General features: G+C 44.5%; 1 protein-coding gene across 1 annotated transcript; it reads right to left on the bottom strand.

Moving 5' to 3' along the window:
• Positions 1 to 651: 651 nt before the first annotated feature.
• On the bottom strand, positions 652 to 27,771 carry Akap3 (A-kinase anchoring protein 3). The gene is made up of 5 exons (XM_038320716.1): positions 27,462 to 27,771; positions 19,480 to 19,590; positions 15,444 to 15,539; positions 8,736 to 11,042; positions 652 to 1,000 (listed from the first exon to the last, which is right to left on the bottom strand). Exons 3-5 carry the CDS (start codon positions 15,537 to 15,539, stop codon positions 845 to 847), a joined length of 2,559 nt encoding a protein of 852 aa, XP_038176644.1. The 5' UTR covers positions 19,480 to 19,590; positions 27,462 to 27,771; the 3' UTR covers positions 652 to 844.
• Between the last annotated feature and the right edge of the window lie 117 nt (positions 27,772 to 27,888).

Below are 27,888 nucleotides of genomic sequence, written 5' to 3' on the forward strand. Positions count from 1 at the left end.
TTCCAGACCTCTCATGGTAGAAGAAGAGAACTCATCTACTCTGATCTCCACACCTGGGCTGTGGTAGGCATGTCTTGCCCCAAATGAAGACATACATGTAGTTTAGATTGGAACCGGATATGAGGCAGAGGCTCACCTTAAATTACCAAACCTATGGCCTCCACTGCCCAAGTGCGAGCATTGCAGGCCTGTACTACCATCCACCACCGAGAACTCAGCTGTAGATCAGTGTTTTCCTTTTTGCCACTGGGATGACCTAGGATTGCACTGGCTACATCTACCACACCCACAGCCCCTGGGGCTGCTTCAGCTCTGTCTTGAACTGTGGGTACAGTTGGAGGTGGACAGTGGTCCCAAAGTTGTGCAGAATAGATATGGGGCCGTACCCACAAACCACAATGTGAATGATTTTGACAGACTGTTAGAAACTTTTCTGGTTGTCCTGGTTCTAAAGGATGGAAACAAAATAAAATAAGCCCAATTGTGGCCGATTTTAAGGGAGCAGTTTAATCAGCTCACAGCTAGGACAGCGAGGGAACTCAGTGGGCCACTGGGCCGCTCTGCCATCTGTCCCTGTCTTCCTACCTCTGGTGGCTTTCTCAGAGAGGGAGCAGCTTTACTTTTCAAATAAAAGGAAGCCAAACTTGTGCAGCCCTTTAATTGTAATCTTTTAATTTATGTCCTTGCTCGCATGGACAAGAAAATCTGCAAAATCCAGTGAGTAGCGTTAGATGGTGCATGTGGTGTGGGTGGTGTGAAGGGAACTTTAGGGCTCTGTGTGACAGGGAGGGAAGCTGAGGGAGTAAGGACATGGCCCACTGCCGGAACACCGGGTAGGCCCCAATCACAGGTTTGCCATCAGCCAGTCCAGCAGCTGCAGTCGCGTGACGTTTCCCACCGCCTCGTCCAGCTGTCGCTCCTTCTCATACCTCAACACCGACTGCAGAACCTCCCCGACGCTGCGGCCTTTCTCCACAGCAGCGGCCGAGAGCTGAAGCAGCTGTGGAGAGCAGAGAGAAAGGTGATGGAGTAGTAGAAGACCCCAAAACAGGCCGGAAGAAACCTGCTTGGCTGCAACCAAGAAGCCACTGATAGGGAAACTGAAGTAGGAGGGACTCGGGTTGAGAACAAACTCTCAGGGATCCATGCAGCTAAGGCTGGCCCTGAACTGTTGATCCTCCCGCCTCCACCTCCCAAGTGCTAGGATTTTAGGCATGAGCCACCTTGCTCCAAACCAGTGGATTTTAATTGTTGGACTGTAGCCAGGGCCTTGTGCATGCTTAGCTCTTAGCCCCAGCCCAAGAAAACTTTAGCTAGAGCTGCTGGTCTCATCACCCACAACACACACAAGTGTTAACATCCCCTGTTCATGATACGGAATGTGATCTCTCACTGAGACAAATCTTCCCACTTTCTCCTGGAAAATGGTGCTTCAAAGTGAGTGTTTGTCAACACTGCTCTTGTTCCCCAAGTTCTAATGGTTTAGGCTCACCCTAATATAAAAGTCTCCATTTGTGATGGCTTATATTGATTGCTAACTAGACAAGATCTACAATCACTTTGAAATCAAACTTCCGGGTGAGCTGAGGGTTTTCTAGACTAGGGTACCTGAGGTGTGAAGACCCACCCTGAACGTGGGCGGCACTATTCCACAGGCTACAGTTTCAGCACATAAAGAAAGCTAGCTGAGTGCCCGCATTCATCTCCTCCTACTTCGTCACTGTGGAATGCAGTCCTCCATAGTAAGGACGTCATGGCAGCAGAATCCCGTGGTCAGTCACGTGGACTCCACAGTGACGAAGCCAGAGGGAGATGAATCCTTGCGCTGGTCTGTCACGTGGCCTCCACAGTGATGAAGGAATACTTGCTTAAAATTCAGGACTCAAAAGGTGGAGGCAGGAGGATCTCTTTAAGTTTGAGGCAGCCTGTTCTATAAAGTGAGTTCCGGGTTAGTCAGGGCAACACATTTCAGAAAACCAAAGACTAAAACAAGCCAGCCTGGGAGCACAGGCCTGTCAGGACTTTTGCAAGTTCAAGGCCAGTGTGGGCCACAGAGTGAGTGGAAAGCCAGCCTGAGGACCTCAGTTAGCTTCCATCTCAGGTGAAATATGCTGGGGTGGGCAGTGACCTTGCATGTGCATGACTTGGGTTTGTTCCGGTTCAGGGGCAGGGCAAAATTTCAGCAAAGAAATAAGATGTAAAAAGGAGAATCAAGTGGAAATGTTAGGACTAAAATTACATTAAATCCATAAAATAAGAGGTATCAAATGGAGGAGACCACAGAAGGAAGACACTGGAATGAAGAAATTATCCGATACTCAAGACTTGATAAGCAGAGCTTGGGCTGTGGACACGACTCAAGAGGGCTAGCATCCCCACCCTGAGAATCCCAGAGGAAAGGAGAGGGGTGCAGTGTGGAAGAGCATCTGCAGAACCACAGCCAAAAGCTTCCTTAGCTTACCTCACGCCAAGAAGCCCAACTTATTTAAACAAAACAAAATCCACCCCAAGACCTATCACAGAGTATTCAAAACTTTGTTTTCACAAGACAAGGATCTTATTTGTAACCGAGCGCTGGGATTATGGGCATCGCCGTGCTCAGTTCTTACAAAGCAAGTTTGGGCCTGTAAACGTGGCTGCTCTTCTAGAGAACCTGCATTCCGTTCCCAGCACCCACATCAGGCAGCTCATAATAACCTGTAACTGCAGTTCTGGGGTATCCAATGCCCTAGTCTAGCCTCCACAGGTATACTCTTACATACATAGACATACATTGTAAATAAAAAAACTACTTTAGAAAGATATTTAAAAATATATTTTCGAACTGGTGATTGAACTGAGGGCCTGGCATATACTAGGCAAACTCCACCACACTGAGCAATATTCCTAGAGCAGAAAACAATCCTGAGAGCAGCCAGAAAAAGCTACAGCACCACTTATAGAGAACCGCAGCTCAAATGCCACTGCATTGTTTTTAATCAGAGTCACAAGGGGAGATATAAAAGAAATGTTGATGACTCAGAGATTAAAGCATTTACCATGTAAGCAAGAGGACCAGAGTTTGGGTCCCCAGGACCCACATAAATGCTACATGGGTGTGATGGCCTGCCTGCAATTCCAGCCTCAGAAGACAGTGGTAAGGTGTTTGAGAACAGGATCAAACCAGCTAGTTATAACAGTGTCTCAGCAAGCTCTGGATTTGATTCAGAAACCCTACCTCCAAGAATTAAGTAGAAGAGAATCAAGAAAGAATTCCAATATCAACCTCAGGTTTCCACAAACATTATACACATGCTCTGTACCCATATACATGCACCCCCATGTGTAAACTCACACACATACACATGAGGAAAAAAGAAAAAAGAGAAAAGACCACGTAAACAGAAGAGAAAGGACAAACCAGAACTCTTCATCCAGCAGAATATACTCAGGAATGACATTCAAATAAAAACATATTCATATAGTATTTGCCTGGTGTGGGCCATGCCCAGGGTTTAATCTCCAGTGCAAAACAGACCATGATATTCTCAGATTAAAGCGACCAAGAGAACTCATCACCGGCAAACATGTTCTAGGAGAACTACTGAAGGAAGTTCTGTGAAGGACCATGCTAGCTGAAGGCAACTGGAAGCCAAGCAAGAAGCTCTCAGTGCAAACGGGTGACTGTTCTTTAACTCCTGTGGAGCTAACACAGATGGCCGAGCCACACAGTAATACCTTTAGAAACAAGATACAACAAAAACCCAACCAAGACACCTCTTAAAATATCACCACAGTAGAGAAATTAAAGCGGAACATAGGAAAACGTTCAAATAAGCCAAAAGGAGGCAGAAAAAGAAAAACAAGAAGGAATGTTAGACAAGGACTGACCCAAATGTATGCTCTACACAGAATCTACACTTCAGATCTGATGAGGAAGTTGCAAGTAAAACTATGGGGGGAAAATGTAACACCCAATTGACTGTAGCACCATGATCAGCTCTAATCATGAAGGCACCGGAAAATTCATAGGGATCAGATACCCACAGGCTGACCAACAGTAAGTCAGAAAACACCCATATTTCCTCCCATGAAGGAATAAATTTAGTTTTCTTCCTGTCAGGTATGCAAAAGTTAACTCAAAGTAGACCACCCATAGGTGGCGCTGTAGCTCAGTGGTAGAGTACCTGCTCAGCATGTACAGGGCTGTGGATTTAACCCCCGCCCCCAACTACCGCACCAAGAAAACAAAACCACACAAAGAGCAACGAGCCGACAACAGCACCCATAAAAACCCACAGATACAGGAGCAAAGGGCCCCCATCACTTGTACACTGTAAAGATTTGTCACTCATACTGGCTTTACAAAATGCGGATTGGCCAGTAGCCAGGCAGAAAGCAGAGGTGGGGCGACTAGAATTCTGGGAAGAGGAAAGGCAGAGAGGCAGTGATCAGCCAGAAGCAGAGGAAGCAAGATGAAAATGTTTTACTGAGAAAAGGTACCAAGCCACATGGCTAAACATAGGTAAGAATTATGGGTTAATTTAAGTTGTAAGAGCTAGTTAGTAATAAGCTTGAGCCAATAGGCCAAACAGTTTATAATTAATATAAGCCTCTGTGTGTTTTTGGGGACTGAACAGCTGCGGGACCAGGCGGGACAGAAACTATCATCTACAATCGACACACATAAGAACACACAGACACAAGAGCAAAGAGCCCACATCAGCACACACAAGAACACAAGGAGAAAAGTTCATGTGACCTTGGGATGGGTCAGGTCAGTCAGCATTGTTTCTTCCACAGGTTCACAATTCTTTGCTGTAAAGCCTGCATGGGCTTTATAGGGTGCTTACTTCTGTCCTCGGTCTTCTACCTCATTAGCAACTGTCTTCCTTACTGTGACAGCCTAATGTCTCCAGACTTTGGCAAATGTCTCCTGGGGATAAAACTGCATGCAGCCAAGAAGCACTGGAAAGGGTTGGGGTAGAATGCTTTATGTAGTATGTGAGGCCCTAGGTTTACTCCAAACAGACAAAGACAAAGAAAAGAAACACTAGTTGGGCAGAAACTATTCATATTTTTAGATTTAACACAAAGAGAACACAGCTTTAGTACCCTGAGGTGGAGGCAGGAGGATCAGAAGCCCAAAGTTACCCTTAGCTACATATGTAAGTCTGAGGCTGACATGAAGACAAGGAACACACAAATATATAATATGTACATATTATATATGTGTGCAAAGACAAAATAAATAATACATATATATTTATCAGATAATTCACCATTAAAAATATTTGTTTTTCAAAAGACTCTCCTCTACACAGAGCAAATATTTGAGAGTTATGTCTGACAAAGGATTTGTTTCTGGAACATATAAAGACCATCGGGTGGAGGATGTGTAGCTCAGTAGTGTTTGTAGGTAGTAGCTCAGTCAGTAGATAGTGTTTTCCTACTATGCCCAAGGCTCTGAGTTTAAATCCTAGCACCACATAAACTGGGCATGATGCCACATACCTGTAATTCAAACATTGGAACCTAATACATACTAGGCAGGAGGATCAGAGGCTCAAGGTCATCCTCAGCTACAGAGAGAAGGGGCAGCCTGGGGTACATGAGATTCTGCCTTAAAAACCAGGCAAACTAGCCAGGCAGTGATGGCACACACCTTTAATTCCAGCACCCGGGAGGCAGAGGCAGGAGGATCTCTGAGAATTCAGGGGTAGCCTGGTCTACAGAGTGAGTTTGTTACACAGAGAAATCATGTCTCAAAAAACAAAACAAAACAAACAACAATAACAACAAAAACAGGCAAACAAACCTTTTTCAATGCCTAACAAGAAAAACAACTCAACAAGAATGTGGGCAAGACATACAGGCAATTGATTGCAGTAGGAAATCTACATGAATGGATTGAATTATGCACACTGAATTATGTTCAACAACTTTAGTCTGTTGGGGCAGCTGTCCAATCCCTGCTTTGAGGGGCGTGGCTGCTCCAGGGGAAAAACGGTACCTTTAAAAAGAACCGGGTTTGGGATAGGCGCCCCTGTTTCCTCCCGCTTGGCTCTCTGCTTCGCTGGAACATTGGCTTTGTAAGTGTATCCCACTTTCTCCTTTTATTAAAACTGATTTATTCTAAAAGGACTATTTTTGGTTATTTCCAAATTCCTCCGACCGCTGATACATTAGTCAATCTGAATTTATGTCTATCAAATCAATTCACAATGATCTATCACTATGATTTTTATAATAAGGTCATGTTGAGGATGGAAGAAGTAGAAATTCACCTGAACAGCGAATGGGACCATAAAACAAGATGGCTACTTTAGAAATCTGTCTCACCATTATTATTATTATTATTATTATTATTATTATTATTATTATTATTATTATTATTATTTGATGTGGGATTTTCCCCTGTATGCTGTGATTACCATTAATAAATAAAGAACTGCTTTGAGCCTATAGCAGAGCAGGGCGGGGCAGAGCAGAGCTAAGTGGTGAGGACTGGACTGAATGCTAGGAGAAAGAAGGGCGGAGTCAGGAGAAGCCACGTAGCCCAGGCTGCCAAAGTCTTGCCGGTAAGCCACAGCCAGGAGGCAATACACAGATTACTAAAAATGGGTTAAATTAAGATGTACAAGTTAGCCAATAAGAAGTTAGAGGGCCAAACAGTGTTTTAAATAATATAGTTTCTGTGTGGTTATTTTGGTTCTGGGTGGCTGGGACAAACAAGCCATCCCTCCTCACTACAATTATTATTACTATTATTAATTTTAATCAGTATCTCAAAATACAGCCCAGGATAGTCTCCAGCTCACTATGTAGCTCATCTTCCTGCCTCAGTCTCTCAAGTGCTGGGTTATAAGTATGCTACCTAAAACACCAATAGACAATTATTAAGGAGTCTTCAGTCTTAAAAGGTATTTTAAAATTCGTAAGACTACAATAAATAGAGTCTGCCATTGGCCTAAGAATTGATAGATGGACAATTCAATGGCACAGAATAGAAAGTTCAGAAAGAATCATGCGGAAGCCAGTATGGAGGGGTAAGAGTGGGAACACGGACAATCAAAGACAACAGAAATTTGCCTCGCTACCTTCCACTTTACACACGAAAGTATATAAAAAGATCAAAGTCATAAATATTTTAAAATATTTTAAAGCACTAAAAGAAAACCCAAAGAAAAATCCAGGAAATAGAAGAGGAAAAACTATTTTAGACTAAATCCCATATGGTGAAATCAAACAAACTCTAAACACCAATAAATAACCTAATGGCACTGCATGGTGGGTGTAATCCACCTGTAAGCCTGTCATCCCAGCACTCAGGAGGCTTAGGCAGGAGGCTCTCCAGTTTGAGACCAGTCTGGGCTACAAAGTGAGACTAAGGCCCTCTTGAGCTATGTAGTGACACTCTGTCTCAACAAATTAGAGAGCAAAACACAAAAGTATGAAAACTCTTATGTTGGAGAATGTCTACCTTTACATATATGCATGTATGTAAGTTATATCATATGTGCATGGGCATTCTATCTATCATATTTATGTGTGCATGTAAAATATGTAATATATATGCATGCAAATTATCCCATGTATATGTGCTGCATGTATACTGTCACTTATATATGCATGTAACCACTTGTGCTAAAAGACATAAATATACACTAGCTCTACATGTATGCACATATGTATTTCTAGAAGAGCACATTAGAAACATATGAGTTGCTTTTTCTGCAGGGAGAGCAACACAGAAGTGATCTGATGAGGAGACATCCTTTATTTTCAGTGTTCATCCCTTTTAAATTTTGGGTCTGATCTTGCATCCACATGACCTATTAAAAATAAATTCTACAATGCTGAAGGCAATTGGGTTCCTGGGCAATAGTATGTACCATTCAACTGTCCTAACATGAAGAAGTCACACTGCTGACCATTCCTTCTACTTTCCCTTCAATAAAATAATAGGTGGATATATTTTTCTTCAGAATTAACAAAGCTATGCAAGGGGTCTTTGAGTCTATTTTCCTATTTAGATGGTTTGGGTAAGGCCACTCGTTCCTTGCTGCTCTGCTCTGGAGACTCCAGTACTTGTCGTTCTCCTTAGGATCACCGTGGGGGTTTGCCTTCGGCCTTCTTGGACTCTCTGTGACAATGTGGTCTCAAGAGTTAGGGTAAGCTTGATCCTGAAGACTAAAGAGTAAGAGGCTAATGTTTTACTGGAATATTGTCTTATTTAAAATATAAGCTGGGTGATAGGAAAATGTGGTCAAAGGCTGGAAGCTTAAGTTAAAATACATTCTCCAGTGGTTCTGTTCCAGAGGCACCCAGGAAAGCAGTGTAAAGTGTATGTGACTGGCTTTCAAGGCCCTCCATCAGGAAAGGGGCTATAGTAAAGAGAAGCCCAAAAGAAAAACTCAAGGTCTTCAGATGATCCCTGTCCTGTCCTCCAAACTCGACTTTTCAATAAGAACCAACAGAACACAGGGACCTCCAACTCCATGCCTACATTCTCCCCAAGGAACCTGAACAAGAACAAGGAAGCCAGCCCATAAGATACCATGTGGTAAGAGTGAATGAAGCCTTCTATTTCTTTTGCCTATACCTCTCCCCTTAAAACAAGTGCCTGATCCCATGGGGATGTCCACATCTACACCCTGTTTTCAATCACAGACCTCCAACATTGCAAGGAAAACCACATGGACTGCAGAACCCAAGCTAACACATGGAAAAACCTTCTGGCTTTGCTTTCTTACCTTCTCCTGGATCCCTTCATCATCGCCAGCAAAGTACAAAATGGGGACGTTGAGCTCGGAGGCAGCTACCCACTGCAGGACAGCTTGCAGCTGCTTGTTCTGAACGGTGTCAGCCAGGTTGTGGTTGCTGACGATCACCTTGGGTATTTCACATCCCTCGGGTGGCTGTCCTGACAAACCTCTCAGTTCGTTATGGATGGCTAGATAGGCGTTCTGCAGGAGGGCTTCAGCTGTTCCCGTGCCCTTGACTGGCAAGCATTCGTAGAGGTTGTCTGGGAAGGCAGAATTTGGCCTGCTGGCATCCCCACACTTCTCATCTCCCAGCTCTGACAGGGGAGAGTCACAGGACTTGGCAATAATGAGGCACAACTTCATCACAGAGTCCATCAGGTGTTCCACCATCTGCCCGTTCATACAGCCATCTAGCTGGTTGGCGACCATCTTGGTGAGCCCAGATAAGGCACCGTCAGTCACCTCCTCCTCCTCCTCTTCCTCACAGAATTTCGGGGCAGGAGGGGTCGCAGGCCTCTCACACTGATTGATCTCTTCTTCCTTAACATTCTGTGCCTTGGATTCACAATTACGCTTACTCTTGAATATGGTCTCACTGAGTAAGTTCCGGATAAAATTGAAGATGACACTCATCAGATCCTTCTTCTCTGTCTGTTCTTGGTCACATATCTTATGAGGAGACTTAAGTCTGGGCTCGTCGTGCACGGCCTGCGGCTTGTTGGCGGGGAAGTTGGTGCTGGCAGCAGCTTCCAGGAAGCTCTGAGCGTCCATTCTTCCTCCCTGGGCCAGGTGGTACTGAATCAGAAGTAGGGCTGACACAATCAGGTCCTTGGCCCAGGAATCTGATTCACACATAAAATTTTCAGAAGTCTCTGGTTGCTGTGGAGGAGGACTTAAGACACAAGGATCTGGAACCTCAAAGGAAACCTCTGGCTGAGAGTGACCCGGTTTCGCAGGAATATCGAGGCCGGGGAACTTACAGTCTTTCTGATGAGTTTTGTGCCACATGGTCAGCCCCTCCTTGATGATGTGCTCGCCCAGAGTTTCAGCACAGCTCTTCTCTTTCTCTGGCATGCATGCAGAAAACAGACTCTCCCTCATCTTTGCCTCGGATTTCATCTCAAAGTTCATGTTGGGTTGCCTAGGGTCACCAGGCCGCGATTTCATGGAGATAAGGGAGTAGCTCTCAGACTTGTCTCTGGCTTTCCTTATGTTCTCAGGGAATTTCTTGGCAATCATTACATTGTACAGCTTACCCAGCATGGCATCCATGATATCTGTGGCCTTTTGGCTTCCATGAGAAAAAAAGCTTCGTTTCACAGCTGAGACGAAGTCTGTGTCAGTCATGAGGCTCCCTGTGACGTTGTGGAGGTTCTTCATGAACGAGTCGATGAGATCGGAGACCACCTCTTTGGCGTGCTTGATCAATACTTTCTTCAGCAGAATGGTGGCGATGGTGGTGTCTTTCACCTGGATCCTCAGGGTCTTCATGATGGAGACCATCATGTCGGACACCACGCTGTTGGCATAGGTCATGATCCCTTGACTGACAGAGTTTGTATAGTCATCAGTCCTGTCCTGGCCCCTGAACAGCTTTCTCTCTCCAGGTAAGGACCTTCCACCGTCCTTAGCATCCCCTGCATTCCGAGATTCAAACACTTCCTTATAGAAGAAAGACTTCTTAGAACCAGGCTTGTCGTCTGGGCACTTGCCATCCTTGGTGCTCTCCTTGATCTTCAAAGTGCTTTTGTATCTTAGACCAGGGCTCTGCACTGACCCCAAGGCTCTGTCTCCAGAGCCCGGAGCTTTGTCACCAGCGATGTTCTTGGAACACGCAGAGACAGTCTCATTCACCAGCTCGGAGGCTACTGTACTCAAGCTCTTGTGGGGTGTGGGCTCATCCCCCATAAAGAATGACTGATGGACACATCTATTTTCAGAGCCATGGATCTTCTCATTGATCTCCTTTCGGGCCATGGCTATCACTAGGTTTGTGAGGCGGTTGGCATAGAAGGAAACTTCATCTATGGAACTCCCATTACCAACGTGGGCAATGGGGCCCGGGGAAGGGTTCTCCTTGTGTGTCATCTCAAAATGCAATCTCCCCGGACTGCCCTTGTTGGTGGTATTGTAGTAGTCGACACAGAAACCTTTGCGTTGGTCTCCTGGGATGGCCACTTCCTCCCCAAACGATGACTCTCCAGGCTTGAACCTCGAGTCCTGGAACCCTGCTGTACTTTTCTCCAGGTCTTTGCGGAGCCAGCTGAGCACTCGGACAGGATCCGTTGATGCATCCTGCAAAGCAGACATGATTTCACCCAGTTGTAGCACAGCAAAGATATGGGGCGATCAGGACAGCCAAGAAGGCCAGCCTCCCGAGCTGGCTCCAGCATCACAGTAAAAGGAACCCATGTTTACTGAGCAGTCACGATACCATCAGACACTGAGGATTTTAAGGTTACCATCCCATTCAAATTAGTTTCACAATACACCCACGTGCTAATTCTCTTGCTTTCTTCATTTTTAAGGGAGAGAATTAAGAAGAACTGAGAGATTAAGTTAGTGAGCTGTTCAAAATTATAACTTTAATCTGTGATGAAGCTGGAATTCTAATCAGCCAACAGTTACTACATTACGCTGCTTCTACTGTGTCTACCAGGGACATCCTGATGATCACAGGGAGTTCCTACCTGAACTGAGCTGCTGCGGATGCTCATCACTGCCTTCTCAGATCTATCTGCTCTGTTGTTTTTATTTTTTCTTTTTGGAGACAGTTTCTCTGTGTAGACCTGACTATCCTCAAAGAGAGATCTTGCCCTCTCTCCCTCCTGTGCCACCCTCACCCAGCTATCTGTTGTTTTTAAACTTATGTCTTTTACTATAAGTAGGTTCAGAAAAATGGGAAAAGTGTATCTAATTATTTGGTACAGCAAAATCTTGACCTGCACACACACACACACACACACACACACACACACACACACACACACACACACTTAAATATCAACTCACTGTAATCTATACGTGGCAAAACTAAACCTGAACATAGTAGCATGTACATATTTATGCTTTCTTTCCCATCAAATGTAAAGAATTCTGTCAGTCTAGGAATCACTTCAAATATGGTCTATTTTTAAAAGAATAGTGCTTTGCTATAAAGTTGCTAATATGTCATAATTGTTTATTATGAAAAGTCAAAGTTACCAGCTACCGGGCTGGGGGATGGCTCGGTGTTCAGAGCACTAGCTGCTTACAGAGAACCTGGGGTGGATTCCCAGCACCCTTGATGGTCACAACTGTTTGTGACTTTGGTTCTAGAGGATCCCTCTTCTGGCCTCTACAGGCAGCAGGCACACGCCAGGTGCACAGACAAAACACCCATATGCATATAATATATAATGACATGAAATGAAACAACATAAAGCACTTAAAAATTTACTGGTTGCTATTTGTTTCTATAGCAGTAATTTAAAAAGGTTTTTAAAATTACTTTTTGTGGGCATGCATGTATGTATGTGTGTATGTGCATGCACATGCATGCCTGCAGGGGCCACGAGGTATCAGACCTAAGTGTGCTCAGACCACTTCATCTCAGGATGGCAAATAATAGAGGCCTTTTCAAGCCCATTCTGGGCTTCCTCAGAACTCCCAGCAAGGGCTGGAGAGATGGCTCAGTGGTTAAGAGCACTGGCTGCTCTTCCAGAGGTCCTGAGTTCAATTCCCAGCAACCACATGGTGGCTCACAACCATCTGTAATGAGATCTGGCACCCTCCTCTGGCGTGTGGGCATACATGGAGACAGAATGAATCTTAAAAAAAAAAAAGAACTCCCAGCAAAGCCAGTGTCATGAGGCAGTCAGGCCAACACAGATGCGACCAGCCTTTTGATGGGATCAGCAGAATTCTAACTTGGAGGTTGTTACTGCTTTTTATCCAAGTGGAATAGAAGAGACTTGCAGAAAAAAATCTTGTGCTTTGTCTACCATCTGTGTCCAAATAAAAAGTATTCTCTACTCTCTACACTAGCTGGTTCTGCTTCCTGGGATGCTTTCACAGATCTCTAGGTGACACATAGTGATGGAAACAGGAAATAATCTGAGTGCCTCAGAGACTAAGTACTCCCATGCCTCTCCTGCCAGAGTCTGCTGCTCCTGCCCCCCCCCCCCCCGCCCCTCTTACACAAAAGTATCCCGAGCTGTGTGGAAGGAGAATGCCAAACCACTCTTTCCCCTTTCTGAAACCAAAAACGTTTCACGCCCATGAGGGCGGGCACTGGAAGATGCCTTCGATGTTTCAGCAGCTCAGTTTAAGCTAACTGTAGCTCCCCAGCCCTGATGTGGGAGAGTCTTCTGTTTGAGTTGATTTCATTGGTTAATAAAGAAACTACCTGGCCCATTTGATTGGTCAGCCCTTACTCACATCTTGATTAACCCATATCTAATAATCTGTGTAGCGCCACGAAGTGGTGCCTTACCAGGATGATTCTAGCGTATGTCCATCTTGGGTCGGAGCTTCATCGCGTCTGTCTCTCTGAGGAGAGGCAAAGCAGTCTGACTAACTTCCCAGCATTCTGTTCTGTCTACTTCACCCACCTAAGGGCTGGCTTGTTAAATGGGCCAAGGCAGTTTATTAATGAATGAAATCAACACAAACCGAAGACTCTCCCACATCACAGCCCTGCTTCTCGTCTCTGTATCTAGCTCATCAAGCATATGTAATCCATGTTTTCCCCATCGCCACCCCCGAGTGTTGGAGTCACCAGGTAGGTCACTATGCCCTGCTGGCAGTGACTCATTATTTAAACTGTAACAACTATTGTACAGAAAATCACCCAGCAATGACCATGAACTGTTTTCTTAATTAATGTCCAGTGGTTATTTACGTAACTACAAATGCCAGACTGATATCCAATTATACTTACATCTTAAATTACATTTAAGCTTTACATTATAATCATGTTTTCCCATGAGTGGTAAGGTTCACCATGGCAGAATTCATTGTTATGTTTGGATCTCCTAGGGTACTTCTTGCCCAGTGAAAGGTGTTAAGAGTTTTGTTTGTATCATTTAACTGAGTCTGATTTGTATTTTGTTTCTCTACGTAAAAGGGCAGAGGTGGATAAACTATCCAACGGAGGCAGTTTGGGGGGTCTTCAGCAATTTGATGAGTGTCTGTATATCTTGTAAAGATTTCTCAGGGCTTTTGGCTCTTATTAATAAGAAAATATATTTGTATAAACAGAAGATGGGTCATTTAACATCACATGCAAATATGTGCTAAGCAAATGTTAGTATTCGGAGTAAGGTTACGATAATGAATGCACTGGGCTGTCTCGTCTTTAGTTTTGTGCTCCAGTGTGTGTGCGTGCGATGTGTGTTTGAGTACGGAGGAGGACAAACTGTAGGAGTCAATTCTCGTCATTCACCCTTCCAGCATGTGGGTTCTAGGACTTGAACTGAGGTCATCAGGCTTGGTGGCAAGCATCTGTACCCTCTGAGCCATCTCACTGGTCCAAGATCTTCAAAATCAGAGAATTCGATCCAATTTGTTTGAAAGTTTCTTCTGCTAGTACCTACTGTCTGTACAGGTCAATACATGGCCATTTAGTCCCAGCTCATTTTGCACTGGGACTCTGGGACCTGACTCCTTTAAAGCGTTGCTCTCTTTAGGCAGTGGCCTTTGTCAGTAGAGGACACCGCATGGCCACAAGAGGGAGAAAAGAGCGGTGCCGTGGCCCATCTAGGTCCAAGCAGCCTTGATTGAAAGTTCTTGTGAGTTTCAGCTTACTGGCTACTCTCTATGCTTACTTCTAGATGCCTGAGGCCTTTTCCTTGCATCTTCCAATAGTGTACTGCCTTTCCCCAGGAAACAATTTCTAAATATTACAGCATAGGCGTAGTTTATCATTTATTGCATTATTTTATTATTTATTACTATCTTCTTATTGGGTCCTGCTGGATAAGGACACCTCTTCGCTCCCCCTTGGCCAAGGATTTAATAATTTCTTGTTGGATGTCCAAGGGGCAGTGGATGAGAGGGGACGTTAAATTTCTCATAATTTTGAGACATCCCAAATTTCAGGAATTATTTCTGATGTGCCTTGGAAACATTTATTATGTTTCTTACATTAACCGACTAAGTGATTGGGAACAAGGTTTATTCCACAATATTTATGTGGAGGTCAGAGGGCAATTTATCCCAAGTTGGTTCTCTCCTTCCACTGTGTGGGTTCGAGGGATCTAGTTCAAATCACCAGGCTGATGGCAAGCGCCTTTACCCAGTGAGCCATCTCACCAGTCCAGAGACATTTGTACGCTGGTTGTTTAAAACTTAAATGTTGTCATTGTAATACATACTTTTTATTTACCATAACGTATTTTCCCACTAAACATCAAACTCAGGCTCAGCAGTTAGGAGCATAGCTGCTCTTACAGAGAACCAGAGTGTGGTCCCAGTGCTCACAGTTTCCCACAGACCTGCCTCCGGCCCCACATGCACATGTCACACCCCAGGAATACATAACCAAAAACTAAAGCATCAGGTATCATAAGCTGCACACTTTGTTGGGGTAAAATGGGACACGTTTGTTCTGCAGGAGCTCATTTTAGCCATCTTCACAGTGGAGGAAAGAACGGAGCTGCTCTTGAGCACAGTCCAGACGCTCCTAAGCAGTGCTGCTAAAGAAGGAGCCCTTACCATTTTCCAGTCCTGGTGTTGGTGGTCTCCAGGTGAATAGACATCAACTTTGCATACGCCATTTTGGCTTTGTAACCAGTCAACCCTATCCGCCATCTGGTAGTATTTAAAAAAAGAAAAAAGAAAAAAAAAGAGAGAGAAGTTATCCAAAGGTTACATGAACAGGAGAAATAAAGAGAACGGCAGAGATGTAAGAAGCAGGAGCCATGCTTTCCAGAGACCTGTGGAAAGGGCTGCTTCAGCCCACTCAGTCTTCTTCAGCCTCTGCTCTCACCTGCAACTCAACTCTCAAATGTAGATCTCTAGAGATGGGCTGACGCCTGGACCGTGCCATTCATGCCAAACTGTACGGTACAGGATCGGACCTGTCAGCTGTCTACTTTGTTCCCTACCATCCCCTTCCCACCCGATTTTTAGTACACATTCCAAACTAAATGTGACCAAAAGGACTGCTTTACTTTTCCCTTGCCTGTTCTGTCTATATGAACTAATTTTAACAACAGAAACTTTGCTTTTCATCCATTTCTAGAGCTCCGACTTACACTAGTAATCTTCCTTGAGATCATTCCCTCTCCAATAAGCTAAGGATGCTGGGAGATTCTCAGATTCCCTGGTTCAGGGTCCAGGATGCAATGGTGACTTGGCTAATGTATCCTTTCATGGCCTCTTTACACTTTGCTCTGTCCTCTCACGTCAGTGGTGGCACCACCAGCTGCCCGGTCCTCTCAGTGGTGGCACCACCAGCTGCCTGGTCCTCTCAGTGGTGGCACCACCAGCTGCCTGGTCTTCTCACTTCAGTGGTGGCATCACCAGCCCCTGGTCCTCTGGGCTAGAGAGCTGAGATTCATTTTGCCTGGCATCCTCTATGTAAGACATCTGCCCTCACCACCTGCAAATTCTTTCTTCTACCACCAGCCATCAGCTGTTTTCTTACACTTGCTTTCACTGCCTCCCCTCAGAACTGTTCATCCAAAACCTCTTTCGGCCTCTGTCTTTACCCTCATCTAGTCTTAAAAACCTTGAAATTGTCTTTGAAATTGTAGCCAAGTACCACAGTGACTTAGGTATCCTGCTGTCAACCTAAAGTGGCAAGAAGGGTCTCTTTGCCCTCACTTTCTTTTCCTATGCCCAGCTTCCTCTTCTAGGTTCCCCTAGCTAATTACAAACTCGGTTCTCATCTATACCTCTCAATGGTAAGATGAAATAAGAACCCCCCCCCCCACACAGTATCCTGACATTCTCTAGCTTTACATTCAGGCTCCAGCAAAACACCACTTTAAATCTGCTACAGCAGAGTTCAACCTCCTGCTCGAAGCTGGGATCATGATCACTGAAAGCTCATCGAAAGCCAGCGTGAGTTTTAGGGGTGTGCGTTCATCTAATTCATCGGAAATACTTGTTTCAAAGGATGCTGGCTGAGGTGGGGGCATGCACCCTTGCTCAAAATGAAGACAAGCATAGATCAAAGGCACACCAAACACATGCGCAATAAAAGCTGAAAAACTAATGAAGAGCAAGGACTGCTGGGATGGCTCCTACAGGTAAAGGTGTCTGCTGCCAACTCCCATGACCTGAACTGGACCCCTGAAGCTCACAAGCCATAAGGAAAATTGACTCCCACAAGCTACCTTCTGGTTGTCACACGACCACCAGATGTGTGCATCTGCCTCGCCAGAACACACATGGTAAGTAAAAATGTCCAAAGAAAAAAGTTAAAAGTAATAATGCTTACATATGTATGAGCATATTGCTTTTGTTTTAGATATTATGAATAATTATTAAAGAAAATCAAAATATAAAACCCCTCAAGAGCAATTTTCTGTTCTCATAAGGATTCTTATTTTCACACTCTACTGTCTCTGATTATTGAGCTAGGAAAATCATTTCTGTACTCCTCCAGGTAAGAGAGATTATTTGAGTAAAGTGGATTTTCCACAATGAGGAACTTCAGTGATATTTTATTTATGCTTGTCTGAAGATCAGAAGATAAAACTGAGTCACTAGATCTCTGTGAGTTCAAGGCCACCTTGGGCTACACACAATCAATGCAGAAACAGATCCAGTTGGTGGTGACTCAGACCTTTAATCCCAGTACTAGGGAGTCACACACCTTTAATCCCAGTATTAATGAGAAATATAAGATGGGAGGAGACATGTCTCAGCTCAGTGTCTTTCTGAGGGTTCATGGAGGCAGGATCATCATTTTGGTTTAAGGTAGAGGTAAGAAGCAGTGGCTGGCTGCTTTGCTTTCTGATCTTGAGGATGAACCCATTATCTGTCTCTGATGTGGGATGTCCTTCTGTATATGTGTTGCTTTTATTGTTTGATGAATGAAGTTGTCTCAGCCAATGGATTAGCAGAGTAAAGCTAGGTAGGAACTCCAAAGATACAGAGAAAGAGTAGGCAGAGTTGAGGAGACACCATGTAGCCACCAAAGAGAAAGTGGTCAGAACATTACTGGCAAGCCATGAGCCTCATGGTAAAATCTAAACTATTAGAAATAGGTTAATTTACAGTTAGAGCTAGCCAGTAAGAAGCCCAAGCCTATTGGCCAAACAATTATATTTAATATATTAGCCTGAGTGATTATTTCGTAAGCGGCTGCGGGAACTAGCGAGCGGGAGAGAAACTGGTCCACGAGATCAGTGAGACCGAGAAGGCTTCTAGTCACAAGGAACCCGGGCAACTACTCAAGAGTGGAAGAAACTGAAGCCGGGGCTGAGGGTGTAGCTAAGCAGCAGGGTGCCTGCCTAGCCTGTCGAAGGTTCTGGGTTTGCCTCAGTACAGAAAAGCAGAAGGGGGGGGGTATATTAAATAAAAATTCTAAATGAAAAACTTTTTTCTTATAGTTTTTGCATTGAGGAATAGAGACACTGGATTTCGTGAGAGGGCCAGCAAGGTGTCTCGGCAGGTAAAGGGCATCTGTCACTGCATCTGACAACGTGAGTTTGATTTCCAGAACCCAAGTGAGGGGAGATAACTGACCCCTACAAGTTATCTTCTGCGCTGCACATGGATAATCATGGCATGTGGTGCTCCTCGTCCCAAATACAGGTAATAGAGAAATCTCACTAAAAATGTCCTCATAGGCTTGCTGCATGATTCTAATGGACACGAAGAACTGAGAATTCCTGGGCCAGGGTGATCTTTGGAAAGAAAATGGAGTGGCTGATCTTGGCTGTCAACTTGACACCTGTGAAGAGGGAGCCTCAGCTGAGGAGTATGCCTATGAGCCTGGCCTGTGGGCATGTCTGTGGGGCATTTTCTAGATTAGGAATTAAGATAGGATGGCCCAACTCACTGGGGAGAGGTACCATGTCTGCATAGATGGATCTGGATTGTGTAAGAAAGGGCGCTGAGCAAGCCTGTAAGCAGCACTCCTCTGGGTGTCTCCGTCAAGCTCCTGCCTTGGCTCCCCTTTAGGATGGACTTCATCCCACCTGGGAGATGAAATAAACCCTTTCTTCCCCACGTTGTTTTGGCCAGTGTTTTATCACAACAGAAGGCAAACTAGGACAGATAATTTAGAAGGTTTTCTAGTCTTTAATTTTGTATTTTAAAGTTCTGTTCCCTTTGAAAAGAGGTTCATACTAATGAAGCTAAACCATGTATTGTTCTTAGAATCTCACAATTATATATACATTTTCCTTTTTTTTTTTTTTTTTTTTTTTGGTGGTTGTGGTGTTAGAGATGGAGTCCAGGGCCTCTTTTGCATGCTAGGCAAGTGCTGTACTCGTGAGTCACACTTCTATATACATACTCTTATGCTTTGTGTCACGGGCATGGAAAAAATAATTAACAGTACTGTTATTTGGCCAAGAAAGGCAAAATTTAGTCGCAGCTTGACCTAGAATGTTGACAGTATAATATCCACAAACAATGGTCTTTTCATCTCGTTTACATTTCATCCGAGTGGGTTGACTCTGGTAGAGAAGAAGTAAATCAACACACTCTTTGCCTTAGTCAGGCTGCCTACACACAATTAATCAGATACAAGATAAGCATAAAGAAGTAAGAAAATGATGTGGTCACTTACTCTTACTGAGGATGGGTTCTGAGATGCAAGGAAGACTCCGGATGAGCTTTGTTGGTTTCTTCACTATCCCTAAGTCTACTCGCCCCTCCTGCCATGTAATAGATAAGGATTCTGTAAAGAAAGACACAGAAAAAAATGACCAAAGTTACATATGGACTGCTCTGTTCTTGTTACCGAATGACGACTTTGACTTCTTATTTTCATGTATACTTAGAAGTGAGGAGCCCAGAGTAATGTGGAGACTTCTGGGAGGGATCCACATACTACTCTTGGTGTGTTCTGAGAGTTCTCAGATTAAAAAAAAAAAATCATTCTACTTTAGGCCAATGATTTCCTCAGTGGCTATTGTTAGTCTCTGCTCTTGAATGGCTTAATGATGAAAACAACTGGTTAAACTCACACACTTCACTAGCAAGCTTGAAGACAAGTAGGTGGGATGGGGAGATCAGAAAACATTTTGTAAGCATTTTTAGAGGGAAATATCTGTCCTCATAAAGAGTTCATAAACCATGTCTCCAGTTCAACTAACTTCCTTTGTCTAGATCTTCCAAGACATTAATAAAGGACATTTGTGCATTTTACTCTTGGAATATCTACCCAGCATTAACTGCACACATGCCTCCAAAACGTTCCTCTAAACCCATCCCTACTTGAGCCCAAGCCAGTTATCCTATTTCTTAAGTTCCTAGTTGAATATTACCGTTTCTCCTTCAAAGTCTCCAATATAATTCATTTCATAGTCTCATCCTGCCTAATATGGCAACTGTCCACAGGTACCCTATATCTACTTTATTAAGTGGCTTCCTGAACAAAGCAAACCCCTCCTAATAGCTAGTACCTTTAAAGTTGGTGCTTAGTAATTTTCAGTTGAAAGAGTGAATATATAAGTTCTGCCCATTTGTAATTCCAGGCAGCTCATTTTTCTTTCTTAAAATTGGAGAACCTGGGAACAAAAAGAAATGGCTTGCTCAAATGAATTACGATAAGCTGTAGAAGGACCTGCGGGCAGGCCTGCTTTTTATCCCGCAATAAGTCTTCTCTTGACATTGAAAGGCCTTAGTTTCCTGCTATGTCTCCATGATGCCAAATTCAACTCCCTCGACCACAACCAGGTGCAAGAAAGTATCACAGCTCAGACAGAAAGGGATTCTGGCAGTTGCAAGCCAAGGAATGGATGGAAAAGTATCCTGGCAGTCGGGGGGGCCAGGATATACCCAGCATCACAGCTTGGGAGAAGAGTATTCCAACAGGTGGGAGCCACGGAATAGCACAGGTCACAGTAAACGTAGCAGCTCACAGCCCTGCTCTAGGAAAAGGTTTCACTGCCAGGGAGAGTTCTCCTGCTCCTTGCCTGCAGCATTCAAACAATTCAAAGAGAGCAAAATAGCATACAGTATCAAGATTCTCTGTGTATTTTCCATCTTTATGTGGCTTTACTTAACCTCTATTTCTTTTATTTTTACTTTTACTTTTTGAGACAGGTTCTCTGTATATCTTTGTCCTGGAATAACTCTGTCCACCAGGCTGTCCTTGAACTCTCAGAGATCCCTCTGGAGTGTCCCCGCCTCCAAAGCATTGGGATTAAAGGTGTGCCCTGCCACACCTTGAAGTCACAGAGGTCAATCTACCTCAGCCTCCCAAGTGTTGGGATTAAAAGTGTGTACTACCACACCCAACTACTTTTTTTTCTTTTTTACTTTTAAGAACTTTAACCTTTAGCCTGCATATATTTTTAACACACTGTAAATCATTTAGAGGTTTTCTTTGTTTTTGAATCTCTCTTTACTGTATATCTCTCTTTTTCTGACTACATGAATCTTTAAGGAGAGGTGGCTTTGACAACTGGATACAGCCCATTCCTTAGGTTTCCAGCCTCATGGCGGAGGTACCGGCTATAGCCATTTTTATTACCACAACTCTATGGCATTTCAAGGTACTTGCCAGCAAGCAAGCTGCAGCATTCTGCTCACAGACCACACTCAGTCGACTGCCTGCCTGAAAGAGTCGGAGTTTGCCCTGGCAGGACGGCCCAGAAAGCCGGCATTTTAAAACAGCACAGCTTTTTTTTCCTGCTATGGCTAAAAACCAAAAAGCATGCGGTCAGCTTTTCATCAACTGTTTAAGTGCTTCATGGCAGGACCTCTTAAAGCTGCAGGGTTTTGCAGCTAAAGTTGAGTCAGGAATCCTCTCTTATATGAAAGCGCTTGCTTGCCTCTAGCAAGCAGAGCAGACCCGAGAAATTGCTGCTACTAAGAAAACATGCTTTACTCTATTCTTTCCCAAGCTTTCTCAGGCTTTCTGTGGATTCAGTTATCCACGTTGGGCACCATTCTGTAGAAGAAGCTGCAGGCAGGCCTGCTTTTCATCCTGCCCGGTTCCGGGGCTAGCTTAGCCCTGGAAATAACAACACACAAACTGTATTCATTTAAACACTGCGTGGCCCATTAGTTCCAGCCTCTTATTGTCTAATTCTCACACTTGATTAATCCAATTTTAGTAATCTGTGTAGCACCACGAGGGGTGGCTTACCGGGAAGATTCTAGCCTGCATCCATCTCGGAGAGTCCATCATGGCGACTGCTTGAGGCATCTGACTAACTTCCCTCCTTCCCAGCATTCTGTTCTGTCTACTCTGCCTATCTAAATCCTGCCCTATCAAAAAGCCAAGACAGTTTCTTTATTAACCAATGAGAGTCCTCCATCAATAAGCCATATATTCTGATCTTTAAAACTCCAGTGCTTTGGCAATAAGTTTGCCACAGAAAGTTACGTCATGGTCAGATCTTCCTATACCAGTAATGCAAAGAAATGAACATCCCAAATGTTCAGTCCTCTTTTCACAGAACAGGTTTCACTAGTACAGTATACCTTGCAAACCTTGGCTTACATATATTCTAATGTTTTTTAGTCTATTTACGGTGTGTTTGTCTGCACACATAAAGCTTGTTATAGTCAGCTAAATCTCCCACGTTGTCTGGATGATGGCTCAGGGAGCAAGAGCACTTGCTGAGCAAGCAAGGAGACCTGAGTCTGACTCTCTAGCAGCAACCAAAAGCTAAATGTGGCTGCTCACTTGAGCCTGTAGCTCCAGCCCAGAGGGAGTGGGCAGAGACAAGATCCTGAGGCTTGTGAGTCTGTTGGCTACCAGCCCAGGCGCAGGTTCAGTGAGAAACCCTGTTTCTAGGGAAGAAGGCAGAGGAGATTAGCAGCACACCACACGTATTCCTTTGGCCTCTGGGCACGCAGGCGTGGGTGCATGTACATGTGTGTGCGCACACACACACAGTGAGGGGACTGGGAAGATGGCTCAGTCACTAAGGTGCTTACTCTATAACCATGCAACCAAAATTACCCAAATTTAACTTCCAACATCCACCTGACAAGCCGGGTGTGGTGGTTCACATCCAGAACTCCAAACTGGTAAGCTTCAGGGTCAGTGAGAGACTTTGTCTCAAAAAATTAAGCAGAGAGCAACTGATGAAAATACTTGATGTCTGACTCTCCATGCATGTTCTCTCCCTCACATACGTACACACCACACCAATGCCAATCAGACAGCTGGATCTCAGCACTTGGAGGCTGTGGCAGGATAATGGCTGCAAGTTTGAGACCAGCTTAGACTATACAGTGAGTTCAGAAGCCTGAGATACAGTTATGAGAAAAAAAAAATCAGAAATAAGACCAAAAGATGGGGGAGGGTGTCAAAGTGAGAGAGTGCAAAGCATGAGTGCCAACAGTGAGGCAGGTGCTCTTAGGCCCGCCTACCCCAGGCCACAACTCTACCAGACCCCACCCCACCCCACTCCCCAGTTCCTCAAGATTTCTAAACCTATGAAAAGACTAAATTCTAGGCAATATAAATGAGGCTCATATGGGGCTGCTTCATATCTGGTCATATTTTGAAGCTCTTTCAAGCAAAGTTTAGTGTTCATTTTAATATGGGTGAATGCCTTCATCTCCACCCCATCCTCCTGCTCTGTCCGTTCTTTCTGTCTGGGACACTGTAGAAACCCAACAAATCTTGTTGACACCGATGCTGGAGTTCTCAGTATTTTCTCGCCATGGAGTTCAGAACTGTGCATCTCAGCACTCACCAAGCCTTCGTGAGGTTTTATTAGTGTTACTGTCCCTTACAGTGTCTTCTTGCCCAGAGCCTGGTCATACAGATGCTATTCCATGGGCTTAAACCCATTCCCAGTGCTCTGCTGCCTAATCAAAGCTTCGATTCTAAAAACTGTGAGGCTTCAAGTGGATAAGAATCGAACTCAGCTATACCAGCATGATTTTAGAGAGAGAGAGAAAAGAGCATGGGAGTTAGCCAGACGAGAGGTGGAAAAGCCGACAGGAAGGTAATACCCTACTCTCAACATCACTATCACCATCACGCTGGGGACGAGGGGAAGGAGTAAATGCCTCGGCTTCCAAAATGATGGCCTGGGGTATCAGGTCAAACCGTAAGTAACTCAGGAACTGAGGAAGAGGGAGGGTGTATGGGATGCTGCTGAGGGAGTACACTTATTTCCACAGTACTCAAAGATGAAATTAAGACAGGCAGGGCAGAAGCAAGAAGCTGAGCTGGAAATAAAAAAGCTGCCCATCGTCTTCTTTCTAATGACAGGGGATCAGAAAATGGGCTCTCTTACTGTGGGCTTCCCTACCTCTGTAGCTCTGGGAACAGCGAACCACAGAAGATTCCAGAATATACTTTTAAAGTCAATGAAGATGCTGGGATGTTCTTGCTCAGCTGAAGATCTTGTTTCCTTCCCCAGCCTTCCATGCACCTCCTTCTTGTTGGGACTAGGGGGGTGACATCAGAATTGCAACTGGTGATGTCACTGTTTCTATAGCAACAATGTGAGGCTGCCTAAGACTGAGTATTCAATTGGAAAAGAGGAGGGGTGGAAATACACTTTTTGGCTCTGGACATTTAGTTAGAAGAACTGGCCTTGGGCTGGAGAGATGGCTCAGTGGTTAAGAGCATTAACTACTCTTCCAGAGGACCCAGGTTCAATTCCCAGCACCCACATGATAGCTAACAACTGTCTGTAACTCCAGTTCCAGGGGATCTGACACCTTCACACCATGTACATAAAATAAAATTAAATAAATTATATTTAAAAAGGACTGGCCTTGCTTTCTCCTATTAATTCACTTCTTTGAGTGTCTGAGATGGGGGAGTACGGGAAGGGAAGTCATGCCAATGGATTTCATTTAAAACAGTTGAGTAACAGCAACAAATTCAGATGGCAGCCGAGGAGAGGATCCTGTTTCACACTGGCTCAGCCTGAAATTGTGTCAAAGCTGGTGACATGGCGTAACTGTGGGACTGTGTCTCTATAACTGTTGCTGCTGACTGTATCACAGGCACAAGCCACTATACCTGGTGCAAAAACAATCTAACCAAGGAAAAGAGTTCCAATGGGTGACAAAAAACAACACACACACACCCCAAACAACAATAAAAACCTCACAAAACCCCAAACCCAACACACGAAACCAAACAACCCTAACAGACTGGAAAGTTGGCTGGCTATCGGCATCCTTCAGTAAAGCTGTGTGTCAATTATCACTTTGTTGTTGTTGATCTTTCTCACCTTTAAAAGACGGGGCTGGGCCGGGCGGTGGTGGCGCACGCCTTTAATCCCAGCACTAGGGAGGCAGAGGCAGGTGGATCTCTGTGAGTTCGAGACCAGCCTGGTCTACAAGAGCTAGCTCCAGGACAGGCACTAAAGCTGCAGAGAAACCCTGTCTCGAAAAACCAAAAAAAAAAAAAAAAAAACAAAAAAACAAAAAAAAAACCAAAAAAAGAGGGGGCTGGGGCTTGCTGGCTTCTGCAGAGTCTTTCGGGGCGCATGCACTCTGCACTGGGTACCTCCCTGGAGTCTGAGCGGGCACACCTGCTGTCAGCCCTTTGCTCACGGGAAAAGGAGCGAATATTTTGGGTATTTTGATCAGTGCTCTCTCACTACTGGAGGACGCCCTGATACCCCAAGTGTGAGCAGGAGGCAGCGCTTAACTCAGAGATATCAGATGACCCAGTTACCACACAGGGATTAGAAGGCAGCTGCAAAATGGGGATGGGGCTGTCAATTTATCAGAACTTGGAAAGTATGTTAATATACCAATTGCGATATGTGATATTAACAAATATAGTAATATATTAAATTGTGAGTTCTGAGCCAAGGAAGGATGAGGCCAAGAAATGCAGGGCAACTCAGCATTACTGAGCTTCGCAGTTAAAGGGTTTCTTTTCTAATTCGATTTGGTCAATAACAGCTCATACAAACAGTAGGGTGAGCTGGGTTTGGAGGTGTAGACCGGTACTCACAGTGCCTCAACTACTCAGGAGAACTGAAGTTCAAGGTCAGCCTCGGCTACAAAGATGTTTAGGGTTAAGGTAACTCAGTGAGACACTATCTCAAAAAGTAAAGTAAAGAGGACCGAGACATTTGCCTTGCATATCTGGTGCCCTCATTTTGGTCCTCTGTAAATAAAGTAAAAAGTAAACAACAGTAGGGAGCATATAGATCTTAACAGCCCTACTCACAAGCAGTCCTTACGCAGGGCCAGTCAACTGCCTATCCCAGCGACACACACCTTCTTCCCAGACATGAACAATGGACCCCTTCTCCATTGAGCACTGAAAGAATGACCAAGTCTAGAATGATTCCCCCCAAACTAGGCAGTTTACTGATAAGCTAGAGGTATGTTTCACAGGGTATTGGGACCACATAAAAAACAGCTCTCCTCAAAAGGGGACAAGAGGTAGTTTATTATGGAGCCAGATATGAGTGACCAAATCCAGGTTACTCTAAGTTTCATGGTCCAACAATGAAAGTTCTTGTAGTAACAGGACAAAAAGAGTTACAAATAAACACTTTTCAGATGCATGTGTTGAAGCATCAGAAGAGCGGGTTATAGTAAATCAGGAAACCCTGGCTACAGAGGGACCTCAGATGCTCTCTGATGACATTTTCAGCTCTGGGTTAGTGGAATCTAATGGTCCTGACACATCCCCCAAAACTGCAGGAGACAGTCAGAAGGACATCAGGGCACACAAAGGCGGAAAATAAATGATTATTTAGAAGGTTAAGGATAGGCCACAATAATCTGGCTTTGGGTCTGTAACACACCACCCTCTCCACTATCATTAAGGTTCTCATCAATTACTTCTACAGTGTTCAGTGTCCTTGGAACTTCCTTCTGGAAACTTTACAACTGGCTGTCTTCTACTCAGGTACATCGAGGGTGACTGGAATGAAGCTTTTAATTTTTTAAACTTTGAGACAAGGTCCCCTAGGTTAGCCTGGAACTCTCCCTGTCCTCCTGCTCTGCCTCCCGAGAGTTCAGGTTACAGGTGTGTACCACCACATCCTGAAAAAGACTTTAAGATGCAAGTGCTTTTCATTTTTTTTTCCAGAATATCCTCAGGTTCCAGGTATCTCTTTCTAGAACAATACAGATTTTCAAAGAGGCCCAGTTTAAAAAATGAACACCTGCTCTGGGTAAGGCCACCACTGTTTTTTTTTTCCCCATAGAAAAAGTGTTGAATGTCAAACATGACTTGCAATTTTATATCACATTTTAGGAGGTTCGTATTTCAAATCCATTTATGAATCTCTAGGTCAGCCCGGAGTGGTGACTCAAATCTAAAGCAGTGCCGTGAATATCACAAGTTCGAAGCCAACCAGGACTTTATAAGGAGACCCTGTCTCAAAATTCCAAAAAAGAACTTGAGAGTCATTGGTAGTGGTTAGTGTGCTTCTATAAACGAAATTCAACACCAAACAAACACATAAACACCAACCAACCAAAACTCATGATAGGGACTGATCACCACCCTGGAAAGGTCAGAGGTCCCTGGAGAAGTCACCTATGGGCAGGTCTGGATTGGTGCAGACATCTAAGCAAGCATTCTATGACCTGGGACAGTGAGCACAAAAGCCCCAAAGGACGTTCTTGAAGGCATCCACGAATACTTACTTTGACAGCGGGGAGAGAGGGGGCGCCTCTGCGTTCCTATTTCTCCTCTCCATCTGTGCACTCGGCGCAGACCCTCGCTTTGCTTGAAAAGTTTTTCCTCCCTGCAACTTCGCGAGTGCGGGGCTACGTCTCCTCCATCCCAGCCCCATGCCCGCAGAGCTGTCTGACTCTGGTAACAGCCCATCAAGTGTTGGACTTTGAAGGCTGGCCATTTTGCACGCCCTGGAGTCAGCCCCTGATTGAGTCTGAACTGCAGACTCCCCAGCAATGAAAGAAGATCTTCACAGCCCATTCCAGAACCGGGATTCTGTTTTCCCCTTCCTTCCTTCCTTCCTTTCTTTTTTTTTCTTTTTTTTTTTTTTTTTTCCTCTCCTCTCGTCTGCTTTCACTCCTTTCTCATCGCAACCTGCCAGGTCGGTTCTCAGTT

The sequence above is a fragment of the Arvicola amphibius genome, chromosome 2, assembly GCF_903992535.2.
Source record: "Arvicola amphibius chromosome 2, mArvAmp1.2, whole genome shotgun sequence".
Lineage (NCBI taxonomy): Eukaryota > Metazoa > Chordata > Mammalia > Rodentia > Cricetidae > Arvicola > Arvicola amphibius.